This window comes from Calonectris borealis, chromosome 15, assembly GCF_964195595.1.
Source record: "Calonectris borealis chromosome 15, bCalBor7.hap1.2, whole genome shotgun sequence".
Taxonomy (NCBI): Eukaryota; Metazoa; Chordata; class Aves; order Procellariiformes; family Procellariidae; genus Calonectris; species Calonectris borealis.
In genome coordinates this window covers 21,982,766-22,004,322 of record NC_134326.1, presented here as the reverse complement: position 1 = coordinate 22,004,322, position 21,557 = coordinate 21,982,766, and the positions used below count along the sequence as shown (strand labels likewise).

The 21,557-nt window shown below is 41.2% G+C and overlaps 1 protein-coding gene across 4 annotated transcripts; it reads left to right on the top strand.

The window, feature by feature from the left end:
* Positions 1-5,203: 5,203 nt before the first annotated feature.
* On the top strand, positions 5,204-16,465 carry NME5 (NME/NM23 family member 5). 4 transcript variants are annotated; one of them, XM_075164676.1, is made up of 6 exons: positions 5,204-6,457; positions 9,245-9,411; positions 11,408-11,613; positions 11,987-12,087; positions 13,127-13,245; positions 16,263-16,465. In XM_075164676.1, the coding sequence occupies exons 2-6, from the start codon at positions 9,283-9,285 to the stop codon at positions 16,347-16,349; spliced, it is 642 nt and encodes a 213-aa protein (XP_075020777.1). In that variant the 5' UTR covers positions 5,204-6,457; positions 9,245-9,282; the 3' UTR covers positions 16,350-16,465. The 4 variants fall into 4 exon arrangements, with proteins under 4 accessions (XP_075020777.1, XP_075020778.1, XP_075020779.1 ...); XM_075164677.1 differs by lacking the exon at positions 5,204-6,457 and adding an exon at positions 8,071-8,480; XM_075164678.1 differs by lacking the exon at positions 5,204-6,457 and adding an exon at positions 8,231-8,476.
* Positions 16,466-21,557: the final 5,092 nt, after the last annotated feature.

Here is a 21,557-nt window from a genome sequence, read left to right as displayed (position 1 = left end):
TAAGCCCTTTGCTTGTGGGCAAAAAGTAACAATTATTACCTAACTTTCTGTAGTAACGAATGCATACATTATTACTTGCTTGCTCCACCCTCTGTCAAATATCTCCTCTGGCTCAGCTTGCATATTTTCATCTGCTATTACAATTCAGAAGGAGTGCACATAGCTACTTGTTAATAAAAATAAATGGTGGTGATACATTTGTTGTTAAGTAATGTAGTCTAGGATCCAGGCTGTCCTTCAGTGAACTGCTTTTAGAGCACTTTTTATCTTCTACAGGATTCATTTGCTGAAGCAGGAACTTGGTAAAATTAGGTTGGTTTTGTAAGCTTTGTAGCAGTACAACAGGCAGAGCGTTAAAGATGAACATGAAATAAAATCAACATGGTATGTTCAGACTAAGGGCCTGATCCGCCCTTTTTTTTTTTTTAATTAAAAACATTCCATTGCTTCAGGCTATAAGCCAGACCTCTTAAGGGGAAGAGGAAACAAAAGGAAATTGTGCTTAGTACTGTGAGATTGTATGAAAAATAGCCCCTCACTACAGCCAAGAATTTCAAGCCAGTCTTTTGCTTTGGTGCTTGTGGTACTTACCATGGGCATCATTTTAACTGGTCCAAGCTGAGCTTTCTGCTTCGATACCCATGCACACGTGCAGCAAGACTGCCTCATATTTGTTGCTGGAATTGCAACTGATTTTCCTACAATTTCTGGATTTTAAATCCTCAGCCATAGTGGCTATTTGCTTTTGTAAATCTTTTCACACACACATTTTTGCTGCTCACAAATGGAAAAGTATTAAAGCAATCTCAAAATAAGTGCCCAACATAAGTAATTTCAAGAATACACGAGCATAGTGTAATATATGTGATGTGTCAGCCAGGTGCTCTATCCATGAAGGATATTAATTTGTGAGTATTCTGCCACACTTTCAGCCTAAGATACGATAGCTCAGAACTTTATCTTTAGAGATGTTTATCTCAACCTACTCTGCTGACAGGGTAGGGCGCACTATGGACAACTCTACAACCAGCTCTTTAGCCTAAAGTTTGTGAAACAATGTTACACGAGGTCAGGTCTAGTAAAGACAGTACAAAGAGTACCTAACCAGTACCCTTGAAAATTATAATGTCCGCAGGACAGGTTGTATATGTTATCTGATAAAGATACTCATCTTTAGGAGAATATATTTTTTAATTATTTTTCTTGTATCGAACTTTAAATAAAATGTTAGAAGCAAAGAAATTTTTTGTAAGATATTCTTTATCCTAATTTATACCATCTCAGAGGAACTTTCCCCACATCCAGCAAGAAAACGTCTTTTGACTTTTTAGGCAGCTTTGGCTTAGATTGTAAACCTATTAGGTCTGTACCGAGAAGGCATGGTTTATGATTAAAAACAACTAAACCACTGTCTGTCAGCAGACTGCATTCATTTATACAATGCTGTTAGCCTGCTTCAATTGGAAAATATTATGCATTTGCTTAAGTCACGGCGAGGGACTAAGGCCAAACTGATATTTGCAGGTTGATCTAACTGGGATGACTGAAGTGGTAAATGCTACCATCCTTGTGCCCTGTCCACCTTCTTTTTGCAGGTTTTTATGTATGCAGCTGTGGCAGAAACACATCTGTGCTGAAGTTACAAGTTTATAGACCAGCACCTGAGAGTAAACTGAAATTAGCAGCAGTTTATATGAGTCTGTCATGTAAGTTTAGGCTCAGCTGACGGATGTAACCTGAGTGCTTTTGATGATATATTTATTACTTAATTGCAAGATTCACTGCCCCAAACAGCTCCTTTGTATTTCATGAAGCCTTGCTAAGGACTTGAATGATTGTCATTTCATTTGGACGTCTACGTACATTTCCCTTTTCTCTCTTTTCTCTTTTTTTATTTCCAGTTCTCTTTCTTGCTTTGCTGAACCTGTCTCGTCTTTCCTTTCATAGCCCTTGCACTGCTACTTTAGCATGTGTTACCCTTTTCCTGTTTAACAGTGCTTTCTTTAAAGCTGTACTCTTTTCTAACTGTTCATGTCTCTAGGTCAGGTCCATCTCAATCTCTCATCTTGGCAATTCCAAATAGCAGTTCCCAACTGCCAAGGCTCTCCGTGATTCCCGGTTGCCCCATTTTAATAGCTGTTTGATGCCTTGTATGTCCCATATCCAACAGCAGGATAACAATGTGGTTGTAGACTGGCTAAGCAGCTTGGTTTGAAAACTGTGACTGGCATGACTAACAAACTCACTGTTTACATATCTAGACATCGAAGACTGAGAAACTTGAGAATATGGGTTGTTATGATTATTGTTTGTCTCACCAGGCCCCATCATGCCATAGGTAATTTTAAAGAATTCCTCGGGGTTGTGACTTGGGTTTTGGTCTTGCAATTCACTCCCCACTCAAAGCCTGTGGTTAATTAAAGAAAAATACATACATACCTTCCCGGGTGGTAATCCTCCTTACATGACACATTTACTGCTGAGAAAAAAAAATCTTTCTGTTTGTCATTTTTTTAAATCCTGTAATTACTATGATTATTCATGGTGTTGACTGAAATTCAATTGAATTTTACTTGTGTATGGACTTTCTGATTTTGGACCTAATTTTGCTGTTCCATCAAACTTCTTTACTCCAAGCCCTGCCCTGCTCTCTGTTAATACCAGTTTTGTGCCATACCTGTCTTCATTGCCTCCTTCCCTTTCTTCTTTATCCTCTCTATTTCCTCGTTATTTCCATTGTGTTGATTTTTCTAATTCCCCTCTTCTAAAAAAAAAGAGAACCAACATATCATTCACTATCTTGAAATTGTTGATGTAATTTATCTCTTTCCCACACCCTGTGTCTGTCTTGTCTAAATTGATTGTAAGCATCTCAGGTCACAGACTGCCTGCTATATACAAAATACAATGCTATAGGAAGCTTCTGTCTGAGTTAGTCTTTATGCACAGTATAAATAAATACATTTAGTAATAATAACTATGCAAGTAATCCCATTGATTTTAATAGTATAGCTGACAGTAAGTGCTCAAAGTAAGAACGGCAAAAAGGATGCCTTATGCTACATGGTATTAAGTTGAAGAGAAGATGCATTTAAGGAAGCATTGACAATATAACTTCAAAAAAAGCCTTATTTAACTGATTGCCTCTTGTAATTTGCCAGATAAAAGATTTTTATTGCTTTATTCATATATCCATTTATTCATTGTGGATAGTATCACACTGAATACTTATCTCTGAGCTCAGTGGCCTCAGGGATAATCCAAGCCAGTATTATGTTAAACATTTTGTAGAACAATGAAAGAGCGAAGGCGTGCAAGTGTTTCTGCCCCAAAAGGTTAGGTAAAAGCCTGATATCTATATGCAGTATCTATACACAATGTCTATATACAGATGAGGAGGAGCGTTACAGAAAATAAGTTGTCAATGCCAACCTCTACAGATGTTCAACGGGAGCTCACCATGGGATAAAGCAGGAAGGTCTTTATTTGAAAGTGCAGTAGTGGAGTTCAGTTGTACTGGCTGGCAGGAAATAGAAGATATCCTTTCAGTACCAAAAGGTACATAGGACCAGATGAGGGTGTGAATGGGCTTGCAATTGAAGGCTAACAGTTTTGTGTGTGATAGAGAAGACTCTTTGGAAAGATGTGGAGAACTAACACAGTTAAACTGAAGAACTAAAAGAATGGTGTTGCAGAGCTTTCTGAATGGAAGCGAATGCTTTATTTGTTGAGGCCAGAGAAAAGGATGTCAACAGTAAGTGAGATGAAGAGAGCTTGAGCAAGATTCCCAGCCATGTCAATAAATAACAAAGATCACGACTTGATTGACATCTCCACAGCTCACAATCTGAGCCCAAACTGCACGTTCCTAGCTGTAAGGTTCCACCCACTCCTTTGCACAGTCGGCTGTAAAGTAACTCAGTAGAAAAGTGGTTGGTTTTCAGGCAGATGGTTTGTCTAACACACGCTCATTACCAAGACTTTGGTAATGGAGACACCTGAAGTTTGAAAGGAGACAGTAATGAGAGGCAATCACATCTATATTTGCCCATTGGGATGTTGAGCTATGAGCTAGAAGAGGAGGGAGGAGAGTCAAGAACAGCACTCACCACTGCTCTTGCGGAAAAGGGAAAGAAACACAAGGGAAGGTACTGACAGGCCAAGCTGAAACAGTGACTGGAGAAGCAATAGGTGAGAATAATTGCAAAAGCTCAGATAGGACACTAGCTAGCTATGCTAAACGTGACTGAAGGCCAAAGAAGAGATTGGTTTAAGATGGGTTGAGAAGCTTTCAGATGACGAGAGGAAGCAAAACCAAGTTTGAAGGGGATTTAGGGTAGAACTGGACAAAAGATGTGATTGGAAGACTTGTAAAAGTGAGACGACAAGAGGCTTTTTTTTTTTAATGTGAAAGAGGCAAGCATATCTGTGTGGGTGCTGGGGGGTCAGAGCAGACTGAATGACTAAAGCTGTGAATAAATGAAAGAGTGGGTGTGAGGATGATTAGGAAATAAAATAGCGTGAGGTTAATAGGGCAAGAGATGGAGTTACAGGAGATGTGCAGATAAGATTTTTGTTAGTGCCACTTAGAGACTTGTAGAAAGAGGAAGCATCAAGAGAATATTTTGTTAATTTTATTTTTAAAGAAAATGGTGAGAATAGAGGAAAGCAGCAAGGAAGGCTTGGCAAGGGTTAGTCAGCAGCAATGAAAAGCTAGCTAGGATTACAGGCGTGCAGATAAGCTGCAGAAGTAGAATCATTTAGCTGTAAGAAGGCAGAAATGGAGGAGAGAGCAGGCTTGCAAGAGAGGAAGTTAGCTTGATCACAGGATTTCCGTCAGAGGCACTTTGCACTGCAAAAGCAAGCATGGATGAAGCAAGTGCTGAAGGTAAGCCGGTACTGTGGGTAGGTGTGACAGTTTATCGTGAGAGACAGAAGCAAAAAAAAGTCAGTGGTGGATGAAAGTTGTATATGTGGTAAATGTACAGCTAGTAAATTACTACTAGAGCAAATACATTTTTCTGTGCTTAACGTCAAAATGCAAGTAAAGCTAGAAGATGTGCAAGCTTCATTTTTAATCAATACAACTAGTCGGTATTATTCCTTTAGCTTTTCTCCACTCTGTTATTTTCATCATTCTGTTTTTCTTTCCAAGTCTTAGTCGTCTTAGTCTACAAGACACTAGTTTCTCCACCTTCTTGCAGTATTGGAGTACAAAACTCTGAAATAATATTTTTTCTTAAAAAGTTACTTATCTGTTGTTACTAGAATGCAAATGCACCTGCAGCCACAATCTTTCAGTGTTGTTATATTCCATGCCAGCTAAAAATAAGTGAGACAACTAAGGCTTGTTAAACCGCTTAACAGATAAGATAGAGCAGCAAAGCTATGCCCAGAGAAGTATTCAGAACTGTAACAGTTCATTACGTTGTAATTACAATTTTACTTTTTTTTGTTTCTTTTCTTAAAACCACATTCCTGGACTACAGAAGTTAGGGAAGACGCTTCAGACCAGCCTTTTAGTTATCAGATATATTTTTTCAAGCACTATAAAGATAATAAACATAAGATAATGATATCAACACAGGGTTATAAGGGCAGATTTATGGACTCCAAGGCTTTAGAAGAAACCTTTGAAATTCTACTACTGTAAAAAGATATGTCTTTGTTAGGGAAGACATAATGTTATTTTCTCTTAACATGTGGGGCCACTTTAAATTTGTAAGTCTGCATTATTAAACCATCGTGGGAAGCGTAGCAGGAGGAAACCCGGGGTAATTGGCTGCAGCTCCAGATGCAGCCGCCCGCTCATTGGAGAGCGGAGGATTCTCTGCGGTACTAAAATTAGACAATCTCCGCCCTCCAGAAATGCTTCTGGAAACAGCGAGGAGGCGAAATTCTGACACAGACCAAGGGCCCGTGGGGGGAGTGAAGTGCACAGGAACCTGCTCCCAGTGAAATGGCAGTGTATAAGGATGCACAGAAAGATACTTCTTTTTTTTTTAACTTGGTTAGCTGAAAAAAAAAATGCACACAATAAACAAATTGCAAAAGATTAATGTTAGCAATGTTTTACATGGATATTAAATTCAACATTTCTTATGTAATAATAATTCTGAAGTATTTGTCCAGGCTGAGAAAGCCTTTGAACTGCTAAATGTAAGCTAGGGCTGTTAGATTTGTGCTCATTGACTTTGAAAAGAAATGACTCTTGCCTAATTAACTCTCAACTAAACTAAAAAACTGGTGAACTCTTTCTATCATCAGCTTTTTTTTTTTTAAATAAAACATGTTTATCCATTATCTCTGCGTAGTTGCAACGTTTACAATGTCTTCAAATTAAATATTGGATAAGGTATCTCTGTTAAAGAAACAAACGCCATGTGCCTGTGTCAGTGAAGGAAAGCCTGTATCTGAATTACCCAGTCTTGTGCACTTGGAACCTTTATTTTTTAAGGTATGTGAATAAAACCTTCAGTCTTTCATTTTTACACATATTTCAAACCAGCTGCAGGGAAATAATTGCATAGTTTTGCTTCTCGTTTCTATGTTTACATTATTTACATTACAAAAAAGATTAAGGCAAAGTGGATTTTTCTTACACTAAAAACAGCTTTTGCAGTAAATTTGCTATTTCCTCTGCTAACCAGGATATACAGTGTCAGCATCTATGGCTCTTAAAGTGTTTTTTTTTTTTCTTTTCTCCTTTGCATCTACTTTCAGTCTGATTTCATCAAAAAATTGAAGCCTATATATCTGTGTTTTCTCCCCGTCCCTTTGTCAGTGTCACCTCAAGGACTCAAGTGCAATGGCCAGGTTCAGTTGCATTTGCCAGCGGGCCAGAGGTCTTAACGGCACCTCAGCTCCCACAATTTTTGAGAAATCGGTCATGAGAGGGGATGAGGCCCAAATGAGAGGAGCACGGCTGCAGGGCGAGCTCAGTAGTTATCGGCGCCGTTTGCCGGTCCACACCCCGATAGCGCCGGGCCAGCTGGCAGGCGTTCAGCCCCGAGAGCCGGCCGCAGCACGCGCAGCCCTCCCGGGGGAAACAGGGCGGACGGGGACTGAGGCCACAGCACCCAACGCTTCGGCTTCCAGGTCGCGGCCAGGCTACGGCACGGAGGATCACGTCGGACAGATGATGGCTGTACTGTCATTGCTCCGGGAGCGGCCCCAGAGAGCCGGGGAAACAGGGGGTGTGCAGGGGGCAAGAGTATTGGCACGACGGTGGTAAAGTCTGGTAAAACCCCCAGGGAACGCGGCTTCCCCAGCTCTGTTTATGGCTCACCTTGTTATGGTTTAACTCAGAAAACACTGATGGTTTCTTACTCATTACATGTTTGTTTTTGTGATAAAAGTGAAGTAGCACTGGATAGAGACTGTAATTCCATCGAAAATGCTGAAAAACAATATGAGAGAGCTGTAGATTCAGGTTAGTACTTCTGGTATGCCGGATGGCCGCGTACTGTAAGCTCCCGATCCTGCTGATGTTGATCAGGCATGTAAACAGGAAACCTTGTGCATGCTCGCACAATAAATATTGGTATTTAAGAGCTTGTGTGCTTATTTTTTTTCCAGTTACCTCAGTTTATCAACGTCTGCTGTGAGGTCATGCCTCCCTCAGCAGTCCTGAGTGTGAGGTAAAACCGACATAAAGCTTGTACTGTCGAGGAGAAATGAGATTTTTGATAGCTCCCCCCCGGATCACGCTGCTCCCTTCCTTACTCTCCGATCACACGAGGTGCCCATAAACACCAGATGTGTTATTCGCCCGGAGACCGCGGCTGTCCCGCGCTGCGAGGCGCGTTCCGAGGGCGGCGGTCTCTCGCTGCCAGCACACCGCCGCTCCCCAGCCGCCATTTTTGATCCCCCCCCCCCCCGGGCTCAGCACACAGCCGAGGGGCGCGGAGGCCATCTTGTGGCCGCTCCGCCCGCGCCCGCCCGGGGAGCCGGCCCCGCGGTCGCCTAGCAACGGCGGCGGAGCGGGAAGGTGGGTGGCATGGCGCCGCCGGCGGGAAAGGCCCAGCGGCGGCGGGCTGGGTCGGGCCGGGGCCGGGCCGGGGCTGGGCTGGGCAGGGCGGGGGGCCGGTCGCAGCCGCTGTGCGGGCAGAGCAGGCGGAGCTGGTGGCGTGGCGGCGGGTCCCCCCGGGTAGGCGGGGCTGAGCCTTTCTCCGGGCCGGGCGGTGGGAGGGGTCGGTGGAGGGGAGGGAGGCGCTTCCTCGGGTCTCCATCGAGTCCTGGGCCCCCCGGGCCGCCGGTGTCTGTGACGGGGTGTCCCAGCTCCAGGCTGGCTGCTCCGAGCGCTCCGGGTGCGGTGCTTTCAGGCTGGTTCCCAGGCAGAGGCAGCCCCGGCCGTCCTGTGCTCAGCTCTCCGTCTTTCCTCCCTGGCGGAGGCCGCAGCCTGTTCAATCAAATTTGAGAGCGAACAAGGAGTCTCCAAGGTGTAGGTGCAGAAAAGATCATCCCAACCGAGAAGGCAGGTATAACTGCGCAATTCTGTGTGATTTTTGCAGCAGTGAGCTGGCCAGTTGGCTGCGTACCTGTGCCTTGTCCAGTGCAGGTGGAGAGAGACCTAGGGCTGTGAGCGTGGAGGCAGGGGGAAGAGGGGGAGAAGGAGGTCACAAGCGGTCACAAGTCTGTAGGAAACCCGTCTGCACTAGTTCCTCTGTTCACAGAACAATTTTGTATTCTAATAGCTTGCTAATGGCCTGATCCGCTCAGTTAGAAAACTGGCACTTCGTCTTGAGTCCATAAATATAAGAATTAAATAACAATTGAGAAATACCCTGCGGCTTACAGGTGGAATAGATCCAAGCAGTAGGTCCCACACCACAATCTTCGTGCATGAGAATACAGATTTTGGGTTTGGTGGAACACACGGCTGGTGGATGGAGGATGTGGGAGTACAGTGAGCCTGGCTGGCTCTGGCACAGGGCAAAGTGTGTGATAACGCTTCTCTTTCTCTGATACATTGTCTGAGTTAATTAATGGGTTATTAGAAGTAGAATAGTTTCCATTTTACTATTGGCTAACAACATTTAATGTTTGGCTTATTTTCCACAAAATGCTACTGCACTGAAAATGGGAGCGTGAACTACAGAGCGTTAACTAATCCAGAGGAAATCTCAGGTGGATGTTGTGAAATTGGGGTGCCCCTCTCTGTTCCTAGAGTACACAGTAAATGTCGCTGCAGGTGACTGCGCGATAGACAAACTCCAAATACCATGAACTGGTGTCATTGCAGTACGAAAGGAGCACGTGAATTCCAGTTTAGAAGCCAAGATGCAGATGTTAATGCCTGAACCTCAGATTTTTGTGGAAAGAACTCTGGCCCTCATCAAACCAGATGTCGTTGATAAAGAAGAAGAAATAGAGGATCTCATTCTCCGATCAGGATTCCTGATCATTCAGGTAATAGGCTGTGTTCCAGAGAAAGTAACTGCAATTTATAAGTCAGAACAATATTTATCTTAACTTTCAGCAGCCAAGCCAGTAACTAAAAGCTAGTGTGTCCAAAAATCAATTTGTATTTTTCATATGTCATCAACTGCTGCTGCCAGATTCTGTAGAGATACATTTTGCTGGTGCATGGGATCAACAGAACAGAGCGACTATTCTGCTGACCACAGGAAAGCACAGACTTTGTTAATAAACCTGGATTTAGCAAACATATGTAGCAGATATGTGGACTCTCTGAAGCAACTCTTCGGAGAGTATATCGTTCTGGTATCGCAGCATTTCATACAGCGTGTTTGCCACGTGGATGCTTAGAGAATTAATTGAATTAGATAGCTGGCCAGTTGCAGTCTGACATATTTTTTGTTTCCACTGTTTTTAATGTAAATGGGCTTTACGGATATTTAAATGTATTACAAATGTTTAATTTAAATAGGCCTTACTGAGCTTGTCCTTCTACGTTTTGGACTGGACACGGAGGCCATGGGAATGTTGCCTTGAGCACCCGCGTCAGACCCTGTGCTGCTGGAAAAGCCTCTAGAGTGCGATTTTCAGCAGAGGTTGCGTTAAGGGAAAATTTGCCGTGAGCTAATGCGAAATGAATTCTCTCAGCCCTCTTCTCTGGGGCTCTTTATACACTCGCTCTGTAAGAGCATTTGAAGATAATGTATTACAATAAGCCGGAATCGGGGAAGTAAACCAGGAGGGCGAGGGGTACGTCAGGGTCTTCGGCGAGGAGCCCGCAGTGCTGCTCCGTGCCTGGCAGGACGTTCCTTCTGGCGTTTCACTGTCGGTTATACCGGACCGCGCTACGGCCGGGCCCCTCCCCGCTTACCCGGCGGGTCGGCACGGCGCTGCGCCCGGGGCGGCGGGGGGCGGCCGCTGGGGGGCGCTGTGCCCTCGCGCCTGCCAGCGGCGGCGGGGCGCGGCCCGGGCCTCCCCGCCGCGGCTCCTCCTCCTCCTCCTCCACCACCACCTCCTCCTCCTCCTCCTTCCTCCTCCCTCTCCCTCTCCCCCTCCCGCCGGCCCCGCGGCAGCGGCCTTGGCCGTGGTAGCTGGCTCTCTGGCACCGAGTGAGCGACGACTGCGCTTCTAGATATCATTTTAAGACTTTTTTTTCCTTGGAAATGTAGTAATTTCTCTTTTTTTTTGTAAAGGCACCTTTTCCACATTTGTTCTTTTTTAAATTCCTCCCTTTCTGGTTGTTTTGTTTATACGAAATGCATCAGAAGATGAGAGAAATTCGATCTTTTTTCTTTTTTTTTTAATGACAAGATGTTTATGGCATCTTCTGATGTCTCCAATGACTTTTGGCACCAAAGTTATTAGGAATCTGAATTTGTAGTACTCCATTGCATAAGTTTGGGCTCAAAGAATGCATTTTAAAAAATATTTCTTTACTTTTCTTTTTGTGACTGCCCTATGCCTTCTGATAACTTCCCAAACTTGTCCTAATCCTGGGCACCTGCAGGCTAGGCGGCTGTTGTGAGAATCATAAAGCACGAGTACTGAATGAAAAATAGAACAGTTACATAATTAACAGTGTGGGCTGAAAAGAAAATTGTTTAACAGTAGAACGTTATGCTGGAACAGCTGAGTAATTAAATCCTGCCCTTGTAATGCTCTTCACTTTTTCTGTGCTGTGCCCTGACTGTACTTTAAGTTATCCAGCAGTTTTAAAATGCTGTAGTTTGCTTAGGCTAAAATCACATCTTCCTCAAATGGCCTGTTTGTCTGCTTAATTAACTTGGAAAACTCTCACTCTTTTTTACTCTCTATCTCAAAGACGATCAGATCTGGGAGAATCAGATTAGGCTGGGATGTTAGGCTGTGTCTGTTCTCCTGCACTTGAAGATATGTCTGCGCCAGAGGACTGTATTCGACCTGAGGTAGCAAGCTATCTTAATTTGGCAAGCTTTTTTTCATTCTTTTTTTCTTTTACACTTTATAGAAACGGAAGCTCCACTTAAGCCCAGAGCAATGTAGCAACTTTTATGCAGACCAATATGGAAAAGTGTTTTTTCCTAATTTAACAGCCTATATGAGTTCTGGACCTTTAGTTGCTATGGTGCTTGCCAGACATTGCGCAGTCTCATACTGGAAGGAATTGCTTGGACCATCAAACAGCATAAAAGCTAGGAGAACTCACCCTAACAGGTAACTCACTGATTGGCCTTGGTGAAGTCAGTAGGATTTTGTCTTTCTCTTATTTGAGACCAGAATTTCTCTCCTTTTTTTTTTTTTTCTTTTACAGTAGAGATACAGATTTGGAGTGGCCTGTTATCTCTCCAATTTTGTGTAACATAGCGTTTCACCTTTGTTTTTTTAGTATGTAAAGTTCACCCATTTTATGGAGAATGCTGAGTGCATGAGCACAAATTTTAGGTAGCTATGTATTTCTTTTTAAAACGAAATCAAGCCAATGCCTTGTTAATTAGTCCATATATATTGCTTTCATATGCTCTCAGACTATAGAGACTTGGAAGGGATTTGTAGTTGTCTACCAAGCAGTTTTTTCTCTTGTTTTTAGCTTAAGAGCAATCTATGGGACTGATGATCTGAGGAATGGACTTCATGGCAGTCTCAGCGTTTCCTCAGGAGAAAGAGAAATTCGATTCATGTTTCCAGAAGGTAAAATGGTGCAAATAATATATTACCAATCTTTGGGAGGATAGTGTCCTTCCCTGTTATTACTTGTCTCTGTCCAGTCTCTAGATACAATTGGATTTAGAAGAGTTTGGGTTTGTTTGCTTTATGAGAATGTGAGTCTCTTCATGTATAAGCTGATATTTTTTGCTATGAAAGGCATACCAAAATGTATCTGAAGAGCCATTATAGTTACAGGGATTGCTTCTACTTTTCAAACTCTGTGGTCTGGGAATTGGAGGAGACAAAGCTGGTGAGTGAGAGGAAACGGGAAGCTATTACGCTCCAGCATGTCTTTCTGGCACTGTCAGCCCCGGGGACTCCTATTGGCTTGAGAAGACTGACTCTCTTCTTGGGCTCAGCTTGAGTAATTCCTGTTCAGCAGCAGCTGGATGCTCACATGATAGTGCAATTCCAAAGTTAAGTGCCAGAGAAATGGGCCATAGAACCTGGAAAGGCTGGGAGAGGATCTCTTGTTTGTAATGTAACAGTTGAAAGATGACTTTGCTCTTTGACAGAAAGATGCAAGGGAAATTCTGCTAGAAGGAGTTGTCTGTTTCTGTCAACTGTATGAGTTAGTTTAGTAAAAGATGTTGCACTTCCCTACAAACCTTACCCGTTGTAAACCATGTCTCTTCTCCTCACCCTAACAACTGGGTGGACTTGAGGTGAGATTTTTAGGTTCTTCAGAAACCAGCTTCACACTGCAAGAAGGAAGTACTAAGCATGGGATATATTGTTTTTTTCATGCCCCCAATGCATCTTCAAGGATACAGGTTTTCCCCAGATGATCCAGTTTCTTCCCCTTTCATAATTGTCTGTAATTAGTAAGATGACTGCAGGGACATTGTAAAGGGGTTCAGGTAGTTTCTTTGCAGTTTGTTTTGGGAGAAACTATAAAAACCTTTCTGTATTATTAACTTATTACGGAAAACAGCAGGTCAGATATAAACAACCTTTGAAAGAATGCCTTTTTTAGTCACTCTACAAGCTGCTTTCCAACACCTGTGGTTACTCTTTATAGCAATCTTGGAGCCAATTCCGGCTGGACAAAGAGCTAGGGATTACTTGAACCTTTATGTAAAGCCTACGTTACTAGCTGGGCTCACTGCGCTGTGTAAAGAGAAGCCAGCAGATCCAATGGTATGTACAGTATATCGGTATTGTGTTGTATGCTTTGTGATACATTTACTTTGTATTAGTAAAGTCCCTGTATATAGGAAAGCTACTCTTTTGTTAAAGAGCTGTGCTGTTTTAGCTACCTGCTAGTGAGCTAATCAAATAACATTTGCCTTTCAAGAAGTTGATTGGTTTGTTAACAGATGAAATGAGGGCCAGGACTAAATGAAATCAGCCTTGATGAAATGATGGCAAGTATAAGTTTTTACTTTATTTACTGTTTCTGAGGTGAGTTTGAGATGAAATAGCTCTCATACAATAGATACTAAGTGAGATTAGATGATAATCACACTGGTAGTAGTTACACAGTTGAGTAAAATACTGTAGAGTTCTTAGCAAGGCTGTCTATATTTTGTCATTGTTATGTTTATTTAAATTAATAGTATCAATCCTTCTTTAGGATAAGCTATTATTTTGATTATACAGCGTTGATTAGCATTTACTTGGGTTGCTCCACAGTCCACCAGGAAAATGAATTATGATTCTTTTGAGTGAAACCTATCTTCAATAGTCAAACTGACCTATAGAAAATCCTTCTGTCTTCTTGTGACCCCTTTCTAGTTATCAAGCTGATGCATCTTGCCCCCCTCTCACATATTATTCCTTTTAACCATGGATGTCATTCAAATTACAGTTCTTGGTGGAAAGCCTAGACTTAATTTCCTGTTGGTTTTTTTGTTGGTTTTTTTTTCAGTCCCTAAACAAAATTAGCTTTCTTTCATCTGGAAAAATATGGTAAATGTTTTTTGTATTCTTAAAGTTCAAGTCATTCACACTAGTACTTCTTTAAGAATGCAGGTAATTAATCAGTGTGACAACTTACTGGCAGTTGTGGTGGATTCTACATCATTATCATTTTTTTAATCAACATTGCATTTTTCTAAAAGACACATTTCAGAAAAAAAGCCTGAAAAATAATTGAGGGGTGTTTCTATGAGCTGTGTGGTATACGTGGGGTCAGATTAAACGTGCTGTGATTATTCCAGCTTTATAACCTGTTCACTTTATCTGTGTGTCTAGCACTGTTACCACAGAAATCTAGAAAACAGAGATGAAGAAGTCTTTTCATCCATCCCTTTGCCCAAAGGCCAGACCAATTGTATCTAACCATTCCTAACAAGTGTTTGTCTGGCCTGTTCTTTAGCAGTCCAAATGACAGAGAATCTACAGTCTCCCTAGGCAATCTGTTTCAGTGCTTAATTATACTTAGTTGAAAAGCTTTCACTAAAAGTTAGCTTAAATCTCCTGTGCTCCAATTTTTAGCCCATTACTTTTTTTTTCCCTTTTACCATCCCCAGAGGACATTGGAGACAATGTAATAATATCTCCTTTTTTTTTTTTTCAGCAACCTGTTGCATATTTGAAGAGCGTTACCATCTTTTTTTTTTTTTCCCTTCAGTCATCTCTTCACTATATTAAAAATTGATTTTTTTTTCTCTTACCTTATAAGTCGCATTTCTCTAACTAATTGTTTATTTTTGCTTCCAATTAATCTCTGCATTCTGAGCACAACTTTCTAGCCAGTTATGTGGTAACTAATAGTAACTTTATCAGGACCATGCTTTCCTTCCTTGCTTGTAAGAAAGCTATAAAGCTATATGAAGCGGTGTCAATAGCCTTACTAAAATGAAAACATGATATTTGCTCCTTCTTCCCTGTCCATAATGTCTGTGACCTTGTAACAGAAGGAAAATAATGTTGATTTGATACTACTTTTTTTCAGAAATATACGTGGGCTATTGCTTTTCAGTTCAGTTTGTTATCTGCTAGGTGGCTTACAGGGAGATTGATGGAATGGTTTTTTTTCTAGTATCCTTCCAGAAACTGAAGAACTGAAGTTGGGGTGATTTGGCTCTTCCTTTTTTTTTTTTTTTCCCCCTCCTTTCTTTTTCTTTCTTTTTGAAGATGGCATCAGAAACTATCTGTCCACTCAGAAATACTTGCTAGCAGCACAGAGGTTGTCTCAGCCAATTCCCTAAGTAACACAGGATAAATTTAATCAGGCTCAAATGATTTAAAAAATTATTTTTCCCAAGTAGTCTTTCTAAGTGCTTTGGGGCTTCTGTGTTTTGGGAATTGTTTGTTTGTTTTCCATTTCTGTCTTGAGTTCTTACCGCTCTTCTGCTATTGCTGACTAACCTGTGAGGATTGTCATAGTGCTCTGTTGTCTCTTTCTTTGCAAACCAATCTTTTTGTACCTGGTAATAAAAGGAGAGTGTTGCTTACCTTACTGGACTACTATTCTATCAATTCTTTCACTTCACAGTATAGTATGAAGTTTGTTGTACTTAGCATTCCAGAAACTAATCGTTAACAGCCTTGTGAAGTAAATAAGGATGTGTTAAAAACTACTCTTTACAAGTGGAGAAATCGAGGGCAAAGGGTTAATTTGCCTAAGGCCAGGCTGAGACATTGGCAGATGAAGATAGGACTCACGGCATTCCTACCTCCCACATTCTTCCTTAGGTACAATGTGCTGGAAAACTTACAAGATGAATTTCAAAAAGTAACCATGTTTAGGTTTTAAATTTTAGGTACTATAAGGTGATTTCAGTGCAGAAGACTGGCACTTTTAATGAATGATTACTAGATAAAGTATCTGTAAGTGTTGTCAGCAGTAATATTTCACTAAGCAGTTTCATGCATATGTACAGCCTCATTCCAAAACAGAGTTGACCGGATTATTTGAAGTATGGCTCAAATGTTCTTATACGTACACAAAGATAGACATTGCCAGGAAAAGTTGTCTTCTAAAGGTCAGTGTGAATTGTTCAAAAGCGATATAAGCTGTGAAGGTTTAAAAGAACATTTAGAAAAAAACATGTTATTTGTATGTCTATGTTTTCTGAAAGGTCTTCATTTCAGACCACGGAAGGAGAGTGTCTGTATCAGAGGTTTCAAATAATGCTTTTAATATTCTCCCATACACTTAAGAGAAAACAACAGAAAACTGAAAATGTTTGGGTTTTTTTGTTCCACAGACTTGGCTTGCTGACTGGTTGATTGAACACAATCCTAATAAACCTAGGCTACAACATCAGATCACTGAGGAAGAGCAGCAGGGGTGAGAGCTCAGTGGAAACCGTCTCAAGGATTCCAAGTTACAGATTTATATTGTCATTTTCAGTGTATCCCTTGCCTATGTAATCACTATTATCTGAAGTAAATGTTACTGTCATAACTACCTGCATCTTCATTGGGTAAATAACCTTACACTTAACCAGGATGTAGTAGTTCTAGTAGCTTTTCTATTGACAAAGTGAATGTAGAATTACAGGATAAATTTATGGTGTCAGGTGATTAGAAAAAGACAAAATTCTCAACAGGTGTGACTTAACTGCTATTTTCCCCATTTATCTTGGTTTGGCTGTCAGGGGAGAACAAAATTATTTACACCAATGCAGATTCCCAAAGGACATAAGCTGGCCTGTGCTTTGTGAAACTGAGTTGTGTTTCAGCATTTTTTTAGCAGACATAAATTCCATTATGAAGGGAGGTACTTGGATGTAACTTAGAAAACAATTACTGGCGGCATATTAGCAACTTTAGAATTTTAATTGCTGATTACATCACCGAGCTAAGGTCACTCTTGAAGATGATTCACTTGAGCCTGAGTATTTTGTCAGAATGTAGTTTAAAGGACTTATTTGAAGGTACATTCAATGTACCTTTCCCATCTCAGTGGCGAACGGCACAGTCATTATAAATCAGTCTTTGATTTCCATTAGAAGACACAAGAAGGTGTATTTTAGTCAAGGACTAATGCTGTCTCCCAACATTTGTTTGAAAGAAAGGTGCTTAATTGGAACAGGTCACCTTAAGGGTGTTTTCTGTATTCTCCTGCTCTTAAAAGGTATGCTGATTTCTGTTGTTTTCCTTGTATTGTTGTTTACCCTCGAACTTGAATGTGTTCTATTTGAGAATTTCAAGAGAATAGGTTAGGGGCCATGCTATTCAAGAGGCAATGGTTTAATCCCGCACTACTACCTTTTCTAAAGTAACTGAACTGTTTTTTGGTGGGGTGTGGGGCTTTTTAATTTTCTTCAAAGAGCTGTACTTGCACTGTTAACTTCAAGCTCTGTATCTTCTGGTTTGACTGGCCAGGATGGAGAAAACAATGTAATTTTCACAACTCTGAAATATTAGTATGCTTGACTAATACTAAACAAACAAGCAATTTCATAATTTGTTTCATGAAAAAACTTGTTCCCCCAACTTGAGCAATTACCAGAAACATAAGTCATTTGTCCGTAACATTAAACTTTGTTTAAGCTAACTGTTTATCTTCTCAGTGGAATAAACCACTATTGCCAGCCCAGAGAATAAACATTTAGAAAACTGGTCCCTACAGTACTGAGACCTAAAAATCTTGGGACTTTTAGGAGAAGGGAAAAAAAAAAGCAAGCCCAAACCCTCAAATATGAAGAAAATAAAAAAAAGAGGTGGTTAGAGATACAGTAAACAGATCTGTTTACAACTAATTTATTTTGCCTATAATTATTGTCCCCATATGTGTCTGATTGCTCCAATTACAGGACAGTTGTGCTTTGTGGTTTCCTGTCAGCCAAACCAAAAGATTTATTTTTTGGAGACAGCAGAAACTAAAATCCAGTGAATTCACAAGATATTCTCCTGTATTTTGTTAGTTACCTATGGCATTTGCTAACTCATCTTGATGTGATACTGTTTGACAATAAATATCTCCTCTATGTTACTGCTGGAGTTCTCAGTTTTGCTTTTGTGACAGACCTGTGTGATGTTGTGCCTATGGAAGATCATAACTTCCATAGAGAGTATGTGGGTCCTTGCCAGGAGAAAGGGCAAACGCAGCTGATCTTGCAAATGTTGCCTTTATAACCCATGCAGTATGAAGTTTCAGTCATTCAAGTGTGTGTCTGTCATGGATTTACTCTCTAGTATTAGAGCTAACACCTTCAATTGCTGACTGGTGTCACTTCCATTTTTCTAAGGGAAGGTGGAAAGAGAGGAGATACCTTCATCCCTTGGGTGCCATCCTGACTCAGTGTATCTGTACGCCTAGGGCAAGCTGAGATCTTGAGGAACCTGCGTTAATAAGTAGGATGTGGGCAGGTCAGTCCTGGGAATGTAAAATGGACAAGCAGCCTGGTCCCCTGGGGGAGCTGTGACACCACAGGAGAGGCTGTTGGAGGACGTGCTGCTTACATTTCTTTTGGTCTTCAGGTTTTTATTTGGCCCCGAGTGGTATAGGCTTGGCCAGTGTTATAAATCCGTGTCACAGAAAACGTAGCTTTGGAAAAAACAGATGAACTGAAAGATGTCTTACTGTTTGGTGTCAGCAAGGTAAGCTACTCTCTGTGGGAACAAGTGACCCGTCTTCTCCCTCTGTCGAGCCAAAATAATTACCTTGCCTATTGAGTTTTATTGGGTATTTTTAACTTTGAGGGAGTTCATTTTAGTTTTACTGCCTCAGTGCTGGAATAGACCTATGTCCATAAAACCAGCAGTTCAGTCTGTTTCCCATAATTCTGTTTTTTTCAACAGACTCTCTCCTGGAACTTTGCTTATCATATGCTTGCTATCACCTGCACTGGAAGTTATTCTTGGAACTATACAGATTGAGCTAGTCTGAAGTATATGATTGTTCAGCCTTCCTGTCTCATAAGGGATTTATTATCTTTAAGAGCAGTTAAACTGCCAGGAACCTTGAACATACTTTAAAGATGGCAGAAACCTCAGGCTGAAAGCCAGTTCCCCATTGCCTACATAAGTCAGAGCATTCCAGCATGCCGAGCTTCAGAAATGAGTCACTGTTCAGAGCTTAGGACTTTAATTCAGCAACTTTAAGCAAAAAAAAGTGTTACATGGAGATTTGCAAGCCCTTGTCTTTCTCACCTAGGAAAAGAGGAAAGGATTTGTCTGTCTTCATCCAAGCTATTAATCTTGACCGTCCTTTAAACAACAGTTTTCTAAGCAAAATCGGTACATTGGTGATACACTGGTGGATGTTTGTTTCATGGCACTATATGAAGGGAAGGAGTGACTCAAACTCTTACTTTTTTCAGTGCCATATTAGAATGACAGATTCTATTTAAAGACACAAGGGTCTTAGCTAATTTTAATTCGTTAAGTCGGAGCAGTTAGATCAAGATAATTTGTGTTATTCTGGACAGTAAATTTTGGTCGGTTTTGGCACTACCTAACAACAGTGCATCCTCTGAAAATACTGTGGATTTTCAATTTCCTTTTAAAAAAAAACCTGAAGAGTAATTATTTTATTTTTTTGGAAAGAGAGACTCTTTACACATCATAAAAAGGTAACTTACAATTGTGTTTGCAGTGCTATTTCCTTTTAGATGCCAGTCAGTAGATTTATTCTTGGGCTAGAAATAGGACTTCAGTCCTCTCTACAGATTACCTGCTGCTTTGCTTTACTCAAACAGACTTAGCTCAAACCAGCATGGCAATGTCGCACGGACCATCACAGGAAAGAGGTACTTTCTTTTTCTGCTGCTAGTGAAACAGAAAAACCAGCTATGCTCCATCAGGAGCAGCTGCCCATACCTAGAAGTCTTCCGTCGTCTGGATGAGCTCCTCTGGGTGTGGAGTGTGTCAGCAGCATGACTGATGTGTTGAGCCTCCTTGGGAGGATGCCTGTCAAATTATTGCTGTGCTGCCTCCTGCCAAGTGATCATGGAGACGCTGCCATAAGCTCAGGGGAGAGCCTATTGTTGGTCTTCGAGCCAGAAATGAGGCATTGTTGTAAGATGAAGCAGTTGGTGGGAGAAGAAGGCAGCTTGCAGACAAGTGGGTGAATGATACTCTAATAATGATAACACTGAAGGATTAAGAATTCTCTTCAGTTTACTGCTTGTGAGTGTTTTACAGCTGAGGGAGGTGATGCTTTCATACAAAGTACTTAATGTCGTGGCGTGCTGGGTATGCTTACATTTGTCTTGTACGGCACCATATTTGTCCCCTGAGAACACCTGACTGACTCACTCTTGCTTAGCTGCGGTACTATTCTCAAGCATGACTATTTAAAAAAAAAAAAGACGACACTGGTACTGTATATGCAACTTTTTATCATCATATTTACTTTATTTACAAGTCTTCTCACCTGGCATCTCTGAGTCAGCCTGAATGGGTCTTCTGTATTACTAGAGAGAATTGCGAAAGGTGGTTGGGTGCAGTCTGCCAGCCCCAGACTGCCTGGGCGAGCAATCACATATGAACTCACCCTAAATTCCAGGGAATTTTTATGTGCAAGAACCTAATTTGGCTCTAAATACTCTTGGCTTTAGTAAACTGCAAAACCACCCATGCTTCTTTATAATCTATTTATAGTCAATGCCTAAGCTCTCATTTCCTTGCAAGGAGACAGTTGTTTTTTGTTACGTTTCCAGAATCTGCACTGGTTGTCAGGTTAGGAAATTCTGCACTTCCAAAAGCAACATCTTATTGCTATGCTGGCTATCGGTTCTTATCTCTTTTAGGTGTTGTAAAGTTTTTTCTTACTGGGTGGCATTCCTGTTGCAGTGTGAATGACGGCAATGTTTTGTCGTATTTAGTTTTGTGTCAGGCCTCATCTCTCTATGTGAGAAAATTCCCAGGAGTATTTAACGTACGCGTGTGGATAAGTCTCCTGCATGCCCCATAAAGTACTTTACTATGGGCCAATATAAAGCAGTCATTACAGGGTGATGTTTAAACTTCTGAGATTAACACAGTCTCTCAATTGCACTTACTTATTTTTATACTGTGTAATTTAGCAACTGAACCATGAAAAGTTATGGCATAGCAAGGTCGTTTTAAAAACAGTGGTTCCAACTGTGCTTTCAGTTTGCTTCATTGTAAATCTGGAGCAATTCCATTCTCTTAGTTAAAAGAAAGAAGGAAAATCGGATCATTTCTGGGAGCTGCTCAGCTGGTACGTTTTACATACGTCTGAAATGTATTATCAGAAGCTGGCACGGCACATTCTCCGCTCCTATTGAAAGCTAAGAGTTTGTGCCAGGTTTCTCTGGAGCCAGACTTGGACTATACTGTTTTCTGCATGCAGAACACTTTGTCATTTGCCATTTTGCTAAGGGAGTTGTGCAATGGTATTTTTGCCTGGACAAGGAAAGTTTGATCGAGCCTCTGTTTGAAAACCAGATACTTCTTTCTGTGGCCACCACACCTCTAGATAGCCATGAGATCATTCCCTGCTACTTACCACTTCCAACTAAACTATCCCATGAGGCTACTTCAGAATACTTTTTTTTTCTTGAGAGGTCTTCCATGTAAATATACTG

Excerpts from the sequence above, each read along its gene's own strand:
- NME5 (XM_075164675.1), top strand. Across the intron at positions 11,614-11,986 it reads AGGAGAACTCACCCTAACAG|CTTAAGAGCAATCTATGGGA; the intron begins GTAACTCACTGA and ends TCTTGTTTTTAG. Across the intron at positions 12,088-13,126 it reads TCGATTCATGTTTCCAGAAG|CAATCTTGGAGCCAATTCCG; the intron begins GTAAAATGGTGC and ends TACTCTTTATAG.